Consider the following 15,988-nt stretch of genomic DNA (forward strand, 5'->3'; position numbering starts at 1 on the left):
GTGTTGCATCATTGTTGTCGAGGTAATGAGGTATTATTTGCCGAGTGAGGTGGTCTGTGACTCTCCACAAGGTTCTATTTGGCCTCTGCTTTGGTATCACATGAGTCTTTGTAGGGTTCATTCCTTCGAATTCTGTTAGGGCCTTCTTCCACTCACCACCCTCTATTCTGGATATCGTGATCTTATCTCATTCCACTTCAGCTGCTGTAGGTTGTATTTCTTCTTGCTCTTCTTCCTCTGGTTCAGTGGTGGTGTTCTTCCTCCTCTGGTTCCGTATTCTTTATCCTTTGTAGTTGATCGCTCACGTCCAGCTTGATTTTTTCCAAGATCACAGGAGCTATCAGGTTCTTTGTGACAATGGTCTTTCTCTGGTTTGCTGTTCAGTGACCTGAATATCTGGGAATCGTTTAAGCCACTTGGTATGTAGTCTCGCCCTGTAAGTTGTCATATCGGTCTCCAGCTTCATTATTTCGTAGTATGCTTGCATGATGTATGTATTCATTTTGATGCCTCACTTCACATGTTGGTGTTTTTTTCCTTCCTGGGTGGTCACTAGCACAGAAAGCACTTCCATTTGGTGGGCTGGATGGTCTTGCCCTTCTCTTGTCGTAGCCATACAGAGGACAGTGACACTTGCTCCACTGTCTTCCTTGGGAGAAAAGTCTCTGAATTTTCGAGCCGACCCCTCTGCCTAAGGCCTAAACACGAGTGACTTTATCCTGCACCACACTAGATGCAGTATGATTAATATTTCTCTGCGGCATCATCCATTTATGGAGGTGGACCTGTTTAGCTTCGACTTATATCCAGTGGTAGTTCTCGGGAGTGACACCAGATGGCACCACAATCTGCCCCGGCGCTTCCGTAACCAGGTGGGAAGGAGCAGCAGTGCGTAGCACACGCTTCTTGATTAGACCGGGGTTCGAGCCCGTCACCACCAAATACGGAAGATGCGGAAAGGTCAGGGAATGACCACCGCATATCCCGGAGCAATACGGCCTTAGTTGCTAATGCTCCTAAAAACCAAATAACAAACAAACAAACAATCTGCCTTTGCTGCCACTCCGACCTTGGGGTAGGTAGGCCCTTTGGCAATGTTTATTTATTTATTAATTTTTATTACTATTAAGTTATTTATTATTATTCTAATTTATTACTATTATTACACCAGTCTCCCAGCATGATGGAGCCGCGTTTGCTTCCGCCAAGGCGAGACTCGAACCTGGGTCCATTAGGCTGGTAGTCCAATGTCATAACCACTGGGCCACTGCGTTCCTTCAATTATAATAATAATTGTTATTATTAACAATTTTAATTATTTTATATTATTTCAATAATAGTATATAACAGTTGGTGTTATAAACTATTATGTTATAAACTGTAGTATCGTTGCAGTCATTATGAACATTCCCAACCCCAGAGGCCTATTTGAAGAAATGCTAGTTAAAGTTTAATGCTACCAAATGCAGAGATTAAACTTTGGGAAAGAAAACCAAGAGTCATTTATAGTTTAGGGGGAGAGGAATTAAAGGATGTTCAAGATGAATTATTCTCATCTTGAACATCCTTTATGATATAGAAATGCATGAGGTTCACATACAGCATAAGCAGATGGCACCTAGTGTTCTTATGGTTTATCAGAATTTTGCAAGTAGAGAAAAAGTCATTAGCCCTCTCTATAAGATAATGGTGCAACCACAATTGGAATATCACATCTAAGTCTGGGGAACCACATTTAAAAAAAGGTATAGAATAAGTATATTTAATTTTATTGTAAGTAGGCCATCATTCTGTGGGTTTATTTATGGTTTTATTTAATTATTACTGATTCTGAAGTCAATACTAATGTAAAATAAACCAGAAATTACTATTTTCTTCTGTACGTTAGAAAAGTGCAGCAGAACTTATTTGAATAAATGACATTCCTTTTAAAATATTTGAGTAATATTTATTAGAATGGAATTTTGGCACAAAAAAAATTATATAAATTCCCAAAAAAAGTTAATTGTAACAGGATTTTACTGTAGTTTGTTTTTTCTTTTTGTTTTAGCCTGGCATTCTAATTAACGTCTGTCAAAAATATAATCACTCTGAAATAGCTCTTTGTTAGATCACAGGACACATTGGAATAGCAGGCAATGACAAAGCAGATAATGCAGCTAAGTCAGCATCATTACTACCAAACAAAACAATGACAGTTCCTTTATGACTTCAGAACAATTATTACAAGAGCAAGTGAAGACAAATGGGACCAGGCATGGAGAAACAAACCAACAAAAAATTACATGAAATAAAACCTAGTCCACAAATATGGAACTTTAGCATATGGAAAATCTAGAACTGTTTTTAATTTCACTCAACAAATCCAATTTTATAAATAAATCTAACAAAATATGAGTTACATTAAGAAATCTAGAATGACACATCTAGGCCTTTTATGCCCTTAGCAGCAACAATAACAGCCTGTGTATACTGCATCCAAAGCACATGCCTTCACAATTAGTTCTGGGAAATTTTTTAGTAAAGTTATTTTTAGTCAATACAACTTTATACATTATAAAAAACATCTTATTTATAATACTAATAGTTAATTTTTTTTAAAATTAACAAATGTATGTGGTACACTTATTTATCAGAGAATTCCATTTTTAGAATTAGGAGATGAATAGTGATTATTATTCAATTTTTTTCTCCTAGTTGGTACAACATTATGCACTATTAAAGTAAAATAATTTAGTTTTAATTTCAAATTAAAGAATGAAAGAAAGATTCTCTCTAACAATACTGTTTCTTACATTTATGCAATATAATAAAATGTATACAGAAACCCAACCGATAGAAAATACGAACTAATCGATTCAGAATCAATTCTATACAGTTAGAAGGATTTCTACATAAACACAGAATGCATAAAAAAAGTAATATTTCATGAAGGACAATTTACCATGTGAAATATTTAATCGGTTTATTAAATATGGTATGAAAGGATAAGTTAATATGTTCAAACTATCCAAATAACTTAATAAACTTTGGACTAAATTGAATTAATTTATCCTTTCATACCAGACTAATTAAATGTTTCATGTGATAGTGGTCAGGGTTGTCTCCTTGTCACGAGATAGGAGTCAACGTTGTTTGGTCATATATATTTGGTAAGTCACTGGCCTCACTAGATGTGAGAATATAATGTATATGAGTTTTTAACCACAATGAAATGATTTTTTTTTTTTAACTAATTAAAGGTTTATGTAAATCATCTCAAAAATAATAATTTGCATTTTGTTATTTGATTATACCTCACTATAGGTCTCCTTCCACATTCTGGCCCTAAGGGAAAATACAACCTCTTCACCTTTACCAATATTGGATACTGTACAAATAATGTCCGTACAAATTGTAGGTCCACACAACTACAAACAAAAGAAAACTTTATTTAAAACTTACATATTCATGACAAAGGCAATTAACTTCCACTTTGCAAAGTAAAACCACAAAAAAAAAAAAAAAAACCAATTTTCATACCAATTCTTGATCAAAGAGCTCCTGTGAATCATTTATGCTAACTTCTCGCTTTCTTTTCATTACAGATTGAAATGATTCATCTTCTAGTTTCTGTTCCAAATCCAACAATAATCCATGATTTTTAAGGTCTTGGATGATAGGAGCTGTTTCTGTACGTGATGTTCTGCTTATTTTCTGTGTTAATTTAGAAAAATAATATTTACTATCAAATTAAAAAAAAATATATATATATATTTAAATGTCATCGATTAAGATAATTTCTATTATGTATGGTATAATGATGAACAGATAAATGGAAAACAGTATCTTCTAGACAGGCTGTATAAAACTCTTTTTTTTTTTTCTTTTTTTTTTTTAAATGGTATTTTTGCAATTCATTGGTAATTAAAACAATTTTTTGTTCTAAAGTAAATAATTTTTAGAATAGGCAAAATTTGAATCAAAAGACAAAACTCTTTATAATTTCTCAAACTAAGGATACTTATTCCCTGGTATGCTACAGAAACAGTCAGCCATTTCATAATGCATTAAAAGTGTGTTAACAATCCTGATTCAATTTATTATGTGAATGCGTGCAGGAAACTGACTTTGAAATTCCCAAAACAAGTGTTAACTTCATTGATTAAGAAAACATATGCATTATACTTCAGGTGCAAGGATCAGAATAAAAGGTGGACTCCCCACATAGGTTGTAGTTTTTGTGCTAAGTTACTAAGAGGGTGGTTACAAGTTTTGCATTCATCAATACAATGTTCTGATGTGTGGGGGGGAGCAAAAAAAGGCCATGTAAGTGATTGCTATTTCTGTTTTTGACTCTTATCTAGATATCCATTTAGATCAAAACAGTTCATACAAGATCCAAACCCTATCTGCTATTCAACCAACACCTAATATGACAACCTACTAATATGTCAGCTACCTGAGGAATGGACTTTGAAGGAAGAAACAAGGTTTACTTGGATAATGAACAGACTGTAGCATCTCAGTTTATGGATCCAACCTTTCAGCTGCCTACATCAATGTTACTGTACTTTATTTCACAAAAATAATTAAATTATCATATTCAGAACTTGAAATTATCAAAAAATAAATAAATAAATAAAGCCAACCCCTTCGATTCCTGATTTCAAGGATGAAAGCCCTGTGAAAAAAAGTACCAATATAACTTTGTTTCATAAATGCCTGATTTCATGTTTTTCTATGGTAATAATTTAGTATCCTGTAATGTTCATGAACTTACCTTAATTTTCCCCTAACAAAATGATGTTGCGTGTCCTTCAAATACTATAATAATTAATGATAGACACCAGCCAGGAATTAAACTAAAAATTTACTATACAATGAAATAATATACAATGAAATATGATGCAAATAAAATAAAACACTGATTAAATTATAGTTAAAATATAGTTAAAAACAATAAAATTAAAATTAATTAAAATAAACTAGGTTAAAAGCGATAAAACAATACAATCTGGAGCTTTCGGAGAACTGCCGTCTCCTTCTTCAGCATACTACCAGTGCTACAACACATCCTTAAGTAGCCGGTCCATGGCACTCATGCACGTGATCATCAGACACATGATCTACATTCTCCATGCGCGTATCGGAAATGGAAGTGGCTCGGGAGCGTGTCAAACAGAAACGGTCATCCCTTCTGAGGACAACTGCCTCAAACAGGGGGTGTAAACGGATCCCCCTGTCCCTATTAATAGTATTGTGACTGGATGAACCGATTCGCAAGCTCTCGAGCCACTTGCGTTCCCAAAATCCATGGGCGCGGTCGGTAATGACCGCGTTTTCCCAGAAATGCTGTGGCAGAGCATTTCTGGGAAAAGCAGCATCGGATCTCCCCTGAAGACGCGGTCATTACCGACCGCGCCCATGGATTTTGGGAACGCAAGTGGCTCGAGAGCTTGCGAATCGGTTCATCCAGTCACAATACTATTAATAGGGACAGGGGGATCCGTTTACACCCCCTGTTTGAGGCAGTTGTCCTCAGAAGGGATGACCGTTTCTGTTTGACACGCTCCCGAGCCACTTCCATTTCCGATACGCGCATGGAGAATGTAGATCATGTGTCTGATGATCACGTGCATGAGTGCCATGGACCGGCTACTTAAGGATGTGTTGTAGCACTGGTAGTATGCTGAAGAAGGAGACGGCAGTTCTCCGAAAGCTCCAGATTGTATTGTTTTATCGCTTTTAACCTAGTTTATTTTAATTAATTTTAATTTTATTGTTTTTAACTATATTTTAACTATAATTTAATCAGTGTTTTATTTTATTTGCATCATATTTCATTGTATATTATTTCATTGTATAGTAAATTTTTAGTTTAATTCCTGGCTGGTGTCTATCATTAATTATTATAGTATGGAAATTCCCAGCCCCATAGGCCTGTTTCAAGATATAGTGAATAATTATGGCCATTTGATGCTTCGACACATCCGCGAGTACCAGAAAATTAGCATAGCTGAAGCTAAACAGAAGCAACATCTGAGATTTGCTCATAGGTGCAAAACACATGAGCTGGTGCCACATGGCTTTCGGGTGAGAATGCCTTTCAATGATGACCATCTGGGGAGAGTTACTAAGATCTATCAAAGAAAAGTTCTAAGTATTTGGATTTCTAAATTACATAATGATCTGAGAGGTATTAGAAGTCGTATTGGACTGAAGTTGGAATACATCAGTACCAATTTAACCCCAGTGCATGGTGCGTTGGTCTTGAGAGTAGTGGCAGATAAAGCAACTAGGGTTGCTGAGGTTTACAAGCGCAGGCAAATCAACAAATTTAATAGATTGTTAGAGGAATCCGTGGTGGTGCGTAACAGGGATACTGGCAACTTTATTCATAATCTTAGTGGCAAACAATTTACTAGAGAACAGGAGGAAGTATTGAGCCTGGGTCCAAAGTTTGCTTTGGTTCCTGCCAGACCTCCCATTGCAGAGATAGCTATGGGAGTGGAAAAAGCCATCAACAAGTTACCTGTTACCCAAGCTGATGAGATACGGGTTAGGGTTGCGGCTATTTTGAGTCAGACCAGGACAGCACATTCTAATCTCAGTCATAAACATGAAAGAGCATTAAGACAACTCAGAAAAGATGAGGATATCATAATGTTACCTGCCGACAAAGGCAGATCCACAGTGGTACTGAATAAGGATGATTATTGTGCAAAAGCTCTGGATCTTTTACAGGACAGCAACATATATAAAGTTACCCATCGAAATCCGTTAGCTGGTTTGGAGAGACAAGTCAACAACATTATACAGGGATGGCATAAGGCTGGTAAAATAACCAAAGAAGTTTATTGGTCTCTTCATGCCTCAGGTTGTCGATTACCTCGGTTTTATGGCCTCCCAAAGACGCACAAGGTGGGCATTCCGTTGAGACCTATAGTATCATTTGTGGGTAGTCCCACTTATGCTTTATCTGGATTTTTAGCTGGAGTCATCTCTCCTATAGTGGGACGCTCCAGTTTAGTAATCAGAAACAGCAAGGAATTTGTGAACTTTATAAGAAGCCAATCTATAGGTGAAGACGAACTCATGATTTCGTTTGATGTGGTATCCTTGTTCACATGTATCCCCATTGAACATGGGGTGCATTGTGTAAGATCGGCCTTGGAAAGAGATGATTGCTTTAGTGCTAGATCTTTACTAAGCATTGATGATATTTGTAAAGGTGTGGAATTTTGCCTCGCAAGCACTACCATGGTGTTTCAAAAAGTTATGTATAAGCAGGTCCATGGCACGGCCATGGGTTCCCCCATCAGTGCCATTGTGGCCAATTTGGCAATGGAGGAACTGGAAACTAGGGTGTTTCATCAGTTGAATTTCCCCATGCGCGAGTGGAGGAGATATGTGGATGATACCTTCACTATTTTAAAAAAGGGAAAGGAAGATGAGGTGCTCAATATGCTCAACAGCTTTTCCACATTTATACAATTTACCTCGGAGGTGGAAGAAGCTGGGTCCCTCCCGTTTCTGGATGTCTTGGTGAGCAGAGATGGATCTAGATTAAAAACAACGATCTATAGAAAGCCTATGTGCCGTGGCCAATTTGTTCATTATAGCTCAGCACAGGCTTGTCATCATAAGAACAGTGTAGCCAGGGCATTGTTAAATAGGGTGGGGACCCACTGTAGTACCCCTGAAGAAAAGGAAATAGAAATTTGCAAAGTCACGGCAGACCTCAGGAAATGTGGATACCCCCAGAGGGTCTTGGACAAATATATTCATAGGGTTGAGTCCAATCGTAGGGAGTGGCCTGCCCCTGTGGCTACTGCATACATTCCTTACTATCCGGGCCTTTCAGAACGTATTGTACGGGCATTGCGGGAGTGCCAGACTCGCTGTGTGCAACTTCCGGGTCGGAGGTTGCACACAGTGATATCCCAAGTTAAAGATCCCGTAGCCCAGGACCATACTAGCAATGTGGTCTACGAGATTAAGTGCCCGGATTGTGAGGAGTGTTATGTGGGGGAAACGGGCCGACGTTTAAAGGACCGTCTGGGGGAACACACGACCGCTATCAAGACTGCTAACTATGCGAGGTCTGCTGTGGCAGAGCATTTCTGGGAAAAGCAGCATCGGATCTCCCCTGAAGACGCGGTCATTACCGACCGCGCCCATGGATTTTGGGAACGCAAGTGGCTCGAGAGCTTGCGAATCGGTTCATCCAGTCACAATACTATTAATAGGGACAGGGGGATCCGTTTACACCCCCTGTTTGAGGCAGTTGTCCTCAGAAGGGATGACCGTTTCTGTTTGACACGCTCCCGAGCCACTTCCATTTCCGATACGCGCATGGAGAATGTAGATCATGTGTCTGATGATCACGTGCATGAGTGCCATGGACTGGCTACTTAAGGATGTGTTGTAGCACTGGTAGTATGCTGAAGAAGGAGACGGCAGTTCTCCGAAAGCTCCAGATTGTATTGTTTTATCGCTTTTAACCTAGTTTATTTTAATTAATTTTAATTTTATTGTTTTTAACTATATTTTAACTATAATTTAATCAGTGTTTTATTTTATTTGCATCATATTTCATTGTATATTATTTCATTGTATAGTAAATTTTTAGTTTAATTCCTGGCTGGTGTCTATCATTAATTATTATAGTATGGAAATTCCCAGCCCCATAGGCCTGTTTCAAGATATGTCCTTCAAATGCCATATCTATCTAAACGTCCCTGGAGTGCACATTTAATCATTGCCTCTAAGATTTTTCCTACTACTGAAGTCAGACTAACCAGTCTGTAGTTACCAACTCCACTCTTAGAACTGATTTTATGTATTGGCAATACATTGGAACTTTTCTAATTCAAAGGAATCTATCCCAAATACAAAGATGCCCTCGTAATTAACCACAATGGTTCAATACTTTCCTGAAGGTCTCCCTCAAAATAACTGGGTATATGCCATCAACTCAAGAAGCCTTCATCATTATTATCATTTTCAATTTTATCAGCCATTTTCAATCCACTGCAGGATGAAGGCCTCTCCAGCAACTTTCCAGTTCCTTCTGTTTTGTGAAAGGGTCTTCCATTTACTACCCACAAACTCATGAATTTCATCTATCCATCTCCGCCGTTGTCTTCCAGGTTTTCTTCTAGCTCCTCTTGAGTACCATTCTGTTATTTTCTTAGTCCATCTATCATTATGTCTCCACACTATGTGTCCTGCCCAAGACCATTTTAGTTCTTTAGTTTTGATAAGAATGTCCTTTACTTGAGTTTGCTGCCTAATCCATGTGTTTCTCTTCTTATCTAACAGTCTGATTCCCAATATAATTTGTTCCATTCTTCGCTGTGTAGTTCTCAGCTTCTCTTCCATTCTTTTGCTGAGTGCCCAAGTTTCACTTCCATAAATCATGGTGGGGAGTATAAGTTGGTTCATCATTTTACGTTTCAGACAAACTGGGATATTGCTCTTCAGTATGTGACTATATTTCCCGAATACTATCCATCCAAAATTTATTCTTCTCTTGACTTCCAGCCATTTATCATTATTACAGCTAATAACTTGTCCCAGATAAGTATATGACTCCACCTTTTCAATTACTGCTCCTTCAATCATTATGTCCCTTTCTGTGGCATACTTGTTCATCATTACTTTTGTTTTAGCCATATTCATCTTTAGTCCAAAATCCTTACTAACTCTGCATAACTGATTAAGATTTTCCTCTAATTCTTTGGGATCGTGGCTTATGACCACAATGTCATCTGCAAATCGTAAGTGGTTTAGGTACTCTCCATTCACATTGACTCCTTTCTGCGACCAGTCTAATCTACTGAAAGTTTCCTCAAGGGCAGCACTAAACAGCTTTGGAGATATTGTGTCTCCTTGTCGAACTCCTTTCTCGATTTTAAATTTGCTACTGTCTTTGTCTAGTCTAACAAAGGAGGTAGCATTCTCATATATTTTCTTCAAAATCATAATATATGGGGTATCTATGCCTTGTCTTTCTTTCCAGTGCCCGAAACATTGCCTTATGCTGTACGGAGTCAAATGCCTTTTCATAATCCACAAATGCCAGGCATAATGGTGTTTTATATTCATTTGCTTTCTCCATTAGCTGTGATATTACGTGAAGGTGATCCATAGTTGAGAATCCTGTCCTAAAGCCAGCTTGCTCTTTCGGTTGATTCTCATCATGTATTCTTTCTAATCTGTTAGTAATGACCCTTGTGAACAACTTGTAGATGTGGGATAACAAGCTAATTGGTCTATAATTTCCAATTTTTGATTTATCTCCTTTCTTATGCAGCAAAACTATGATTGCATTATTCCACTGCATAGGCATCACACCTTTTCTAATGCATTTTGGAAAGAGCCTTGCCAGTTTTTGTGTTATGTCTTTTCCTCCCAATTTTAACAACTCTACAGTAACTCCATCTTCCCCCGGGGCTTTCTGATTCTTAATTTTCTTCAATGCATGTTCTACCTCATCAGGAAGAATATCGGGTATATCATACATGTTGCTAATTTGCAATCCATCTTCCCCACTGCTGGCATAATTCCCTTGCTCCTTGTATAATTCTCTATAGTAGTCTTCTGCTATTTGAATTATGCCTTCTCTGCTGTTTATAAGTACACCATCGCTATTCTTCAGTTTCAGTATCATTTGTCTTTCTGTATTACTGCTCATGGCTGCTGATTTAAATCCTTTGTTTTCCCTTAATGCTTGTTCTATTTTTCTTGTGTTAAATCTTTTTATGTCCTCCTGAGTCTCTATGTAATGGCTTTGCATAACTCAGTATACTCAATTTTCTCCTTGTCAGTGTTTATCTTGCTCTTCATTTGTCGCCTTCAGTTCATCATAACAAGTGTTTCTTGACTAATTTTTTCTTCTTTGGATTTCTTTTTCCCTGTAGGTTTCTTGGGCTTTATCACTTTCAGAAAGTTGTAATATTCCTCGTCAATATCTTGGTCCTGAGCAGTCTGCAGAAGCTCAAACTTGTTCTTAAGTTCCAGTACATACTGCTTTTTCTCCTCCTCTGTTATCTCAAAGACCTTTGTATTATTTACTCGAGTTAGTTTTTTCCTTTCCTTTCCTACATCTATATCAAGTGTGCATCTTACCATTCTGTGATCAGTTCCAACGTTTACCTTATTCAGGATGGCAACATCATTCACGATATATCTTCTGTTAGTGAGGATGAAGTCGATTTCATTAGTTGTTAATCCATTTGGACTCTTCCATGTCCACTTTCTGTTCACCCTTTCCTTGAAAAAAGTGTTCATTACTGACAATCCTTGAGATTCTGCAAATTCCACAAGTCTTTCACCTCTTTCATTTCTTTCACCAATTCCAAAATTTCCTATAGTTCCCCTTTCTGCGCTGTTTTGTCTTTTTCCAACCTTAGCATTGAAGCCCCCCATAATAATAGTGTAGTGGATTTTCTGCTCATCTAGAAGACTCAAAATTTCTGTGTACATTTTTTCAACCTCTTCATCATCATGGCTCGATGTTGGTGCATAAATCATTTTATGCCTTTAGCTTGTACCTCTTAGAAATCTTGAGTATTATTCTTGACACCCTTGGTGATGTACTTTTGAATTCCAAAATGTTTTTTATATCTTTATGGACCAGAAACCCACTCCACCTCTGCTCCTTTCATTGTTTTCATTGGTGTACAGCAGATTTCCACTTGATAAACTTATAAGTGATTCATTTCTTCTTGTTTCAGCAAAACCGATGATATTCCAATTCACATTTTCTAGTTCTTTTTCCAGCTCTAATATCCTGTCTTCACCGACGAGTGATCTTACGTTGTAACAGGACAACTAGGCAAGACCAGGCATGGCAGCCTGGTCTTGCCTAGAAGCCTTACTTGCCTTTAAGTTCAAAAACTTTTCTAATAAACAGTCATCTGTAATTTCAAAATCACTAATTTCTTATGGCTCAGCTTCACTTCCATAGATTCTTCTCGGCATGAAGTGTCTTTCGTCAATAAAGGCAGATGCAAAATACTATTCAATTCATCTGCATCATTATCTAAGACTTTCCCAAACTAGTCCCCACAAGGATCCATTCTGATTCACTTTCTTCTTCGCTGTGTTCACATTCATGAAAAATTCCTCATTCCCATTCTTTGCTCTCTTAGCCAGTGCTTTCTCTTATTCAGCCTTGGCCTCTCTAACCTTACTTGTGGTACTATTACAGATCAACTTGTACCTGTTGTAGGCTTCAGTACTTTTCAACACTCTGTAACCATCCCATGCTATCCTTTTCTGCTCAATTTGGCTAGTCAGCTCCGCATTTATCTACTTCAGCATCCTCATCCTGCAATTTATTCTACATGGTATATATACGTTCATGGCTTCTGTGATTTTTCATTAATGGTATTCCATAATTCAAGTGCATTCACCCTCACTCTGCAATTTGCCCAACTAATAGATGCCACATAGGACCTTAAACTGTCAAAGTCCACTTCTAAAGTAAAATAATGCTTTTACCTTTAACTAGTGCAACATCTTTATCTTCCAACTGATAACTGCATGATTACTGCCTGACAATGGTTCCTGGATTATAAGCCTTGTGATGTCATCTGATTTATGAGTAATGATGAGGTCAACAATATTTTCCTCCCTAGAATTTTCTATAACATGCTGGTACAAATAATAATTATAATCAAATAATAATCATAACAATTTAGTGTAATTAAAAATTTTTTTCTGCCATGGTGAATTCCCCCCCCTCCACTTATTTCAATCAATTTGGGGCTTTACCTGTCCATTCCATGTGCATGTAGATACTTTCCTCATACCCTTCACAATCTTCTGATCTATAGATCGCTCCAACTCTCATTATACCCTTGCTTCCTAATAACTCACACCACACAGATTCTATGCAACAAAGTTAACTTCAGACCCAGCAAAAGCTCTTTTTGCACTCAGGCTGCTTTTGATAAGAAGCATGACACCACCACCCCTTCTATCTTCCCTATCTCTCCTAAATACATTATACATACCACAGTGGAACTCACCATCCCCAATTTCTGGGTGGCACCATGTTTCTGTTAGCCATATTATGTCAGCATTAGTTGGCCTAACCAGGAGTTTAAATTTAGCCATTTTATTGACAACTCCTGACACATTACTGTATTCACATTATTGTAATATATTTAACTTAATTCAATTTTTTATTATTTTCTGTTTATACTCCGGGACGACCAAATGGTCAGAGGAGTTAACAATATAGACAGAATACAAGAAACAGCGCCGTATTCAGTAGTCACGGGCTTGAACCCTGGGTCACTCAAGGCACGTGTACTTATGCACCCGCGCGCCTGACCACTAGGCTACGGTAGCTTATTTATCTATTGTAATATTTGCATCAATTAATTGAGTTGTAGTTTATTTAATTTTTCCATCTCCCCTTCCACTGCACCATTAATCAATCCCCTACGAATTAGCACTATTTATTTATTTCTATCCCTACCCTATCTTCATTCTGATTCCAAGCCACTTAACCAGGTTGACAGGCTTGGAAACAGACCCAGTTTTTTCACAAATCAAGATCCATACCTTTTAAATGTAAATATGACTTTGACCTTCCTTTAGCTAACAGTATGCATTCACTTTCCTAACAGAGCTGTTATTAGCTAACAGGAAGTAACTGTTCCATGTTTACTTTTAAACTATTCCTTAACTTAACTTTATTTATCAAGATAGAAAATTTAGGTTTTACATATCAATTTATTAGGATGTTTATGTACAGTTTTAATTAATTTCTTTACTTTATTTAATTTTCTGGTAATTTAATTAAATTTCAAACCCTTGCATTTTCAATTTCTGTCATGCAGTTTTTACCAACTATTAATTTATTTTTATCTCTGTTCTCAGTGAGTTGACTCGAAAATGTCACCTAAAGTGGTGTTCTGAAATTTTGGCTGTCTCTATTCAAGGCTTGATTTCATTTTGGGTGCCTAAGTATAATTTATTTCCCCTTTAAGGTTCAGTTAACTTAATTCATTAGCCAAAAATTACACAAGTGAAGGTACTTCATTTATCTATTAATCAGCATTACTTAATCTTATATGCATCTTTCACACAATATGATACTTTCTTGAAATCAAGATTTTTTTCATGTAATTTCTAAGATTAAATTAATTTTCCTTGGTGTGTGCAACAATTTTTCCAAAAGTTAAAGCTGCCAAAAGAAAGTATCATATATTCAATAACATGTTTTATACACATGTTATTGAATATATACTTACTTGATAAATATGGTAAAGGTCACTGGTCGGCATCAATTTCCTCCCTGAAATAATTTCGACAGATTCTCATAGGAAATACGTTCAAAAACTCAGATATGCACTTAATTTTCAAGTATCGTAAGTTAATGACTGAAGACCAAGACCTGTAGTTGGTTTAATCATCTTTTCCATCAGTTTTATCTATTTATTTATTTATTATTATAATTTTTTGCTTATTCATTTTTTTCTAGAACATTCAGGAGCTTTCTACAATATTCAAGGATGTTCCAGAACATTCTAAAATAGTTATGTGCAGAAGAAAGGTCAGGATATTTCTAGAAGACACTAGAACTTGCAGTGGAATTCTCTAGAAACTTCTCTACTGATATATATACGAGCGGTTCCACACCAAGCATTTTTGTATTTCAAAAAAGTGTACATGTTTCAGAGAGTGATTGTGAACTGTGTTGAAATTAGAAATAAAAATCTACATTTTCTATATTGTGTATAGATATAGAATATGTATACATATTCTATATCTACATATTCTATATAGAAAATGGAGCTTTTGCTACATTTGCAGAGAAGTGGTATCAAAATCACAGCATAAGCCACTGTCACAACTTGTGAGAAAAGCCTATGAACACTATTTGGATGTAAGGTTGGACATCGAGATAAAGTATGGGCTCCAAAGATTTTCTGTATCTCATGTTCAAGAACATTAACAGGCTGGCTCAGAGGTGGTGATAAATCGATTCCTTTTGTTGTTCCTGTGATATGGTGAGAACCTCGAAATCACATAAACAATTGTTACTTTTGAATGACCAATACCTCAGGTTTTTCTGGGAAATCCAATAGAGTATCTCAACATACCTTGTGCTCTAAGGCCAGTTCCTCATGATGATAAAATGACAGTGCCAAAGCCACCAGAAACTTATGGACTTGACCCTAATTCAGGATCGGAAAAGGAGTCTCCAGAAGATGCAGAACCCAGAATGAGTACAGATCCAGACTTTTAAACTCTTGATACTGAAAAGCCACATCTAATCACTTAGGCAGAAATGAATGATTTGGTCGGAGATTTGGACTTCTCCAAAACCAAGGCTCAATTACTAGTATCGCAACTTCAGCAGTGGAATCCTCTTGAAATGGGTGTCAAGGTATCTTTTTATAGGAAGAGGCAATCTACAACCTATAACATAATGACATATTACTCCATGGATAGTGCTTTGGTTTATTGTAACAATGTCCAGGAATTAATGAAAGAGTTATATCTGGAGCACGTCCCCAAGCAGTAGAGGCCTTTCATTGATTCATCCAAGGTCAGTTTGAAAGCAGTTTTACTCCATAATGGTAATAAGTATCCATCTATACCATTGCCCCATGCAGTTCACATGAAGAAAACATACAAGGACCTACAGGTACTTTTGTAAAAAATATGCTTTCAAGAACAAATGGAATATCTATGCCAACCTAAAAATGGTAGCTTTGCTCACTGGGTTGCAAGGTGAATACCCTAAATACTGCTGCATTTTATGCGAGTGGGGCAGCAATTACCACTACAGGGTAAAAAAATGGCCAGACCATTCAGAAACTACACCAGGCCAGAAAAATGTAGCACATCCTTCTTTGGTGGATAAACCTATTTACCTCCATTGCAAATCAAGCTAGGTTTGATAAAAATATTTGTCAAAGCTATGGAGAAAAAAGAAGGCTTTTCCTGTTTGAGGCAAAAGTTTCTTCGAATCAGTGAG

General features: G+C 37.0%; 1 protein-coding gene across 1 annotated transcript in view; it reads right to left on the bottom strand.

Moving 5' to 3' along the window:
• Nucleotides 1-15,988, bottom strand: part of LOC150079392 (integrin alpha-PS2-like) — a 514,720-nt gene that overhangs the window by 10,627 nt on the left and 488,105 nt on the right. Inside the window, exons 26-27 of the mRNA XM_090382299.1 lie at nucleotides 3,523-3,696; nucleotides 3,297-3,410 (exon numbers count right to left, since the gene is read on the bottom strand). Of these exons, the coding sequence (XP_090238425.1) occupies nucleotides 3,297-3,410; nucleotides 3,523-3,696 (288 nt within the window). The remainder of the gene's footprint in view (nucleotides 1-3,296; nucleotides 3,411-3,522; nucleotides 3,697-15,988) is intronic.

Source organism: Mastigoproctus giganteus, chromosome 10 (genome assembly GCF_048544385.1).
Source record: "Mastigoproctus giganteus isolate SK-2022 chromosome 10, ASM4854438v1, whole genome shotgun sequence".
NCBI lineage: Eukaryota > Metazoa > Arthropoda > Arachnida > Uropygi > Thelyphonidae > Mastigoproctus > Mastigoproctus giganteus.